General features: G+C 41.5%; 1 protein-coding gene across 1 annotated transcript in view; it reads left to right on the top strand.

The window, feature by feature from the left end:
* Positions 1-6: 6 nt before the first annotated feature.
* Positions 7-6,005, top strand: part of PATZ1 (POZ/BTB and AT hook containing zinc finger 1) — a 21,068-nt gene continuing 15,069 nt past the window's right edge. The window contains exons 1-2 of the mRNA XM_017732202.1: positions 7-817; positions 3,202-3,265. Of these exons, the coding sequence (XP_017587691.1) occupies positions 75-817; positions 3,202-3,265 (807 nt within the window). The 5' untranslated portion in view covers positions 7-74. The remainder of the gene's footprint in view (positions 818-3,201; positions 3,266-6,005) is intronic.

The raw sequence follows: 6,005 nt of genomic DNA, 5'->3' as shown, positions 1-6,005 counted from the left end.
TGATTGACATCTGCCAGGAGGTCATCAAGCAGTCCAACGTGCAGCTCCTCGTGCCCCCCGCACGCCCTGACATTATGCTCTTCCGTCCGGGGGCTGCTGACCTCGGCTTCCCTCTTGACATGACCAACGGTGCCACTTTGGCACCCAATGGCAATGGCATTGCTGGCATGCCTGAAGACGAGGCCACACGGGCTGCGCTCACCGCTGCACAGTCCTCCCTACCTGTCCTGCAGGGTGTGGACCGCCTGCCCATGGTGGCAGGACCTCTGTCCCCACCACTGCTGGCCTCACCCTTCCAGAATGTTGCTGCTAGTGCCCCCACTTTAAGCACGAAGAGGGGCAGAGGGCGTCCCCGTAAAGCCAATCTCTTGGACTCCATGATGTTTGGTGCCCCAGGGGGCCTGCGAGAGGCTGGTATCCTGCCTTGTGGTCTCTGTGGGAAAGTATTCACTGATGCTAATCGTCTTCGTCAGCACGAGGCTCAGCATGGGGTGACAAGCTTACAGCTGGGCTACATAGACATCCCACCCCCACGACTGGGTGAAAATGGTGTTCCTGGTCAGGATGACCCTGATGCACCCCGAAAAAGAAGCAGGACGAGGAAACAGGTGGCCTGTGAGATCTGTGGCAAGATTTTTCGGGACGTGTACCACCTGAATCGGCACAAGCTGTCACATTCTGGCGAAAAGCCTTACTCTTGTCCGGTGTGTGGCTTGCGGTTCAAGCGAAAAGACAGGATGTCCTATCATGTTCGATCTCATGATGGCTCTGTGGGAAAGCCCTACATCTGCCAGAGCTGTGGAAAAGGCTTTTCCAGGTAAGAGCGTGCTCGTATGGACCATTGACACAAACAGAGACCTAGGAAGTTGACTTTCCTATGCCTTGGAAATGTACTTAAGGATAGTTTGACTGTTCCACTTTAAATGTTTCAAGGAATGAGACTGCCATCATTTCCTCTGGGATGCTATTCTGCAGGCTCTTGGAAGGGTTTAAAAGTAATTAAGACGTAGAACTGGGAGTCAGCTGGCTTCTGGCTAAGGTTCCTAGCTTTGTCCCAGAGTTGGTGTATACGTGTCCTTGGGCAAATCAGTTAGTCTCTCCCTCAAATGACTCTTCTGTGAAATGGGTACTGAAATAATTACCTGCCTCGCAGAAGTGTCTTTGAGATCACTGATGTGTAGGTAGTTTGAAGGTGCTGTTGAAGTGCAAAATAAAACATCTCAAGATTATTTTTATCGTATCCATTTTAAATTTTCTTTTTCTTAACTTCCCTTCATTTCTCTTAGTTCGTAATGTTTTTTATCACCCAAATGTGAAGGAAGAGGTGAGATTTCAAAGGCTGCAGCATCAAGTATCTTTTAAATACATGATCTTTGTGTCCTTTGGGTTTACATCCTTCTGAAGGGGATCCTGTTTCTGCCCTGCAACATACGTAAGATCTGTGCATTTAATGTTGCTGATTTTTTGTTGTCGCTGTTTGTGGGAGCTAATTTAATAAGTAGTTTGGTACACGTAGTTGTGTTAGTGGTATCTTATAGTCTGAGTTAATGAATTCAAAACTTTTTTGGAAGTTTGCCTCTCGCTTTGAGTGTAGAAGTAGTGGGGGGGAGGGGGATGCATACACTCTGCTATTTCTGTACCAGCAGTCGGTTTTCTACAACAGTTGATTTGCTCTAATGTGAGGGAAGGAATCGAGATCTGAAAACAAATCAAAAGGCCATCAGGCTATGTAAATTGTGGAATTGTGCCCCTGCTCTCTTTTTGATAGAGGGACTTTTTGTTATTGAAACAAATTACGAACACTCCCCCTTTTTTAAAAATCGTCAGTAATTAGGGATGCATCTTCATAAGGGCTGCAGATTCAGTGATGGAAGGTCACAAAATGAAAATTTCATCTGTGGCTAGAAGTGAAAGTACTTTTCTAATTATAGCACTACCTGGGGTCGTGTACCAAGTTTTACGGGTTTTATTGACACTCAGAGATTTCTGCTGTTGCTGTATGAAAGGTTTTTGTCATTAAGGGAAAGTGAGAAATACATGTTGAGTTCTCATTTTCCCCAGTAAGTTAACGCGAACAGGTGGGAATGCTGTTACTACAGTAAACAACAAAACCGTTTGCGTATCTGTAAAACCGAAGTATGAATGAAAACAGAGACTCTTAAGTTTCAGTATACAGTCTTAGGAGCAGCCAGAGGAAGTTGGAAGCGTGGTGTCTAATTTTAGTGTCCTTTCCTATATTCAGTAGCGCAGCATGTGAGGTTGCTGGGCTTGAGGTACCCAGAAGGACCCCCAACCAGTCTGTCCGGTTACACCGCTGAAAGAGCATCGGGTTTAAGAGCCTCACTGCAAAGTTCAGCCTATTTTCTGTCTGCAGTGGGTGAATTCCATTCCCGCGCCCTCTCATTGGTGCAGCTGGGAAGTTGGGGGAGGAGAGGGTGGAGAACTTGTTTCCAAGCAGTTTTGGTCTCATACAATGAAAAGCTTTCTTCCCACTAGGAGAAACTCCCACCAGGACAATCTGCAGCTCTACAGCCCTTTCTTCTTCAAAGTAGGCTTTGCCGGTTGTGAAGAATGGTCTAACCTTTTACAGTAACAATTTGCTCTTCCATTGCACCTTCTAGTTGAAATGTTCGGAGCACTTTATTTGTATTAATGCAGTCTCCCCACCAAATTGTAAGTTGGGAGTATTTTTTTTATGTTTCAGGTGGAAAATGTGTCACAGCAACAGAGTTTAGAGAGTTTTTTTGCAGAGGTGCTTTAAGTTTGCTTTTTACATCTGTGTTTGGGACATAAACCAGAAGGGTCTGATTTTCAAATACTCAGCAACTGTAAATCAAAGTGCCCTGATTATTAAGGTCTAAATAGGGTTTTGGATGGGGACATGAAGGCTTGAAAATCGCAACTTGTACTTCCTGTTTCCTCTGATCATTCAGCATGATTTCTTCCTGAGAAAATGCTGCCTTTTTAGCAAGTTGGAGAGGGTACATAACAAGGTAGAGTCCCAGTTGTTGGTGATCTCGTTCTTGGAAAGTTACATGTCACTACGTTTGTAATAGATACAGCACTGGGATATTATTTTTCTTTTTTTCTTTTTTTTTGTTGTTGTTTTTTTGGTTTGGTTTTTTGGGGGGGTTTTTGTTAAAATTGTAACTTTATTTTTAGTATTTGTTTTAAGTGTGCTTATGTGTATTTTCCTTTAAGGCCAGACCACTTGAATGGACACATCAAACAGGTGCATACCTCAGAGAGACCTCACAAGTGTCAGGTAGGAGCCAGAGGGGTTTAGACTGATGTTGTGGGTAATCTTTGGCATTGCATTTATGTGTGCAGACAATTTTGAAGTACCAGTAGAAATACCAAGTATATGTGAATTGGGATAAATGTTCGTAAAGAACAGTGCTCCACAGTGACATCTGCTTTAAATCCCTCCCATCCCACCTCGTCTCATCTACAGCTTTGGTCCTCCTGCCTCCCCCCCTTCTACCAGATGTTCTTCCCTACTGTGCTGTCCCAGTCTCACCCTGGATCTCTTACCCAGCCACCTGGGCTTGGAGTCAGTGTTACTGATGATTCCTTCCCTTTTTTTTAATTGCAGTTGTTGCCATCAGGAGGCTCCAATGCTGACGTCATTTTTTTAGAATAATTTCAATAAAAAATTAGTAAATTGTAATTTTCATAACTTGTCAAGATACTATTTTTTAAAATTGCATAGCCTTCAGAACATTGCACTGAGCAAAATTGGAAGCTTTTTTTATCTTAGGGAGAATATAAATAATGACATCACAGTATCTGTTGTTGTACAATGTCATAATGTTGTATATAGTTTTTTACAGTTAATAAGGTTTGAAAGATCAAATGAAGGAATATATTTTGTAATTCATTTATAGAGAGATTTAAAAGGTGCCTGGAAGTATCAATTGAAACCAAAGTTGAGAATCAGCTTCCACCATCACACACTGCCATCAGAGAGATGTTGGGCAAACTTTTAAAACAGTTTTTGGGCTAACAGTCTCCATGCTTGGCTTTAGAAGAAATATTTAATATCTATTTTAAAAAACTGGAGCAATATTCTTCTCTTTTTTTCTCTTTTGAAGACAGTGAAGGTTAGAGAATGTTTTCTTCTAAAATATTTAACCATCTTTTATGAGCCTAGTCAATCCTATGTGACTGCTGCCTCCTGATCTGCATTTTTGCACGTGTTTTGACACACCTATATTATCTTCAAATTGTGAGAGTTTTGAAACATTTTGCAGTTTTAAGAATCCTGAGAACAGTTTTCCAGACAGCTGGAGCCATCTAAAGGTTTCTGTTGACATCCATATGATCTGTGAAAGCCCAGCACATTGGAAAGTCAGGCCATAGAGCTGTCACATTGATTTGACTTTATGTCCTGTATAAAGCCTTAAATTGGCTCAAGCTTCTTAAGACGATTTATGCGTTACAGATTCATACAAATTGGAGAATTCTACTCATAAAAAGAATTCAAAATGTGGGGACAGCAAGAGGCCTGTGGATGAACTGATGGTGAATGTTTGCGTCCCAACATGAACAGACGCTCATCAGTCTTTTGCTAGTTGATACCAAGATTACTGGATGAACACTGTTTACAAATAACACTGATAGCTATGAATTGTCCTTTGCCAGCTGATGACCGATAATTTTTTTCTATAGTTTAACATCGATTTAAGAGTATTAAATATCAACTCTGTGTGAATCAGAGGGTACACTAAGAGCTCAAAAGTAAAGAAACATGGAAGCTAAGATGGCACAGCCAAGCTCAACTCCCGTTTCCTTGCACGCATATATTTTGTGATAGCAGTTTCCAAGAACAGTCTTTCTTATCATGTGTTCTCTAAAGTGCCATAATATTGTATGCACTGTTCATTTCAGTTAAAAGGTACAGGCTATAGGTTACAATCATCAGGACAGAGTTGAGATTGTCCTTCAGGCTTGGTTTGTTCTTGATTTTTGATTGCTTAGCCCTGCAAAGTTAATTTTTCATAAATCCTAAGGCATAGAAAATTCGTTAATGACCTGTTGTATGTCTTTGCAGAAAATGCTTTGTAATATCCTATCAGATTTAGAAAATCTTCTTGAATATGCACAGATCCGCTATACATTGTAGAAATCACAGAAGGGATGCAGTCACTGAAAACTTGTTTCAAATATAAAAGCTGATGTATAAATTGATAAAGTTCTCCTTGTGATTATCTCATAACCTGTTATGTGTCTGTTCCATGATATGTTTCGAACACAAGATCTGGCCGCCAAGAAGGAAAATAGCTTAATATTGGCATGTTTTTTGCCTGTTTTCCATTGATTTTGTTTGGCACATTAGCTCCCCATGAGAGCAGCCTGAACAGCATTGAACGTCCTTTTTGAATCTGCTCAGTTCCTGTTGAAAATTCCTGTTATTGTCATACTTTATGTTTACTGGAAAAGAGAAGTACTCTGTCAGTAAACAGAGGAGCATTCCAGAATCCTCTATTGTGATGGCATTTTTGGAATTTGTGCTCTGTTATGATTTAAACAAACTGACCATTTACCTGAGCTCTTACGTAGCTTTGCAAACTGGTGATATGTAGTGTTTTGTTGGTGTGGCATCCCAGTACACTTTGGAGTACCAAAACAAAAGTGGGAAGGTGTCAACCCAACTTCAGAATAAAGGAAAGTATGAGAAACAGGACAATTTTAAGCTGAACATCCCTGCAACAGCTGTAGTTTTCAGTGCTCAGTTTGTAATACTGCACTTATCCACCTGAAATAATGGCTGTGCTTCACAGATCTTTCAGGAGTATCCTAAGTTCCAGCACTTCTAGCACCTGATGCCTAAGTCTTGACTCCAGCTTTTTCATTACTGTTAAGATAGACTCAGATTAGGGAAGGTCTCCACAGAGTTAAAGCAGCTGAGAAATCAGATCCAAGAAGGTGCTTTGGTGTCCTAGCAAAAGGCACTCTGGATCTTTTCCATTGGATTGTTGCACTGGTGAATTGCCTCCCCCCCC

The sequence above is a fragment of the Corvus brachyrhynchos genome, unplaced genomic scaffold (assembly GCF_000691975.1).
Source record: "Corvus brachyrhynchos isolate BGI_N302 unplaced genomic scaffold, ASM69197v1 scaffold864, whole genome shotgun sequence".
Taxonomy (NCBI): domain Eukaryota; kingdom Metazoa; phylum Chordata; class Aves; order Passeriformes; family Corvidae; genus Corvus; species Corvus brachyrhynchos.
Note: the sequence above shows the minus strand (reverse complement) of the source record. Positions and strands in the feature narration are given on the sequence as shown.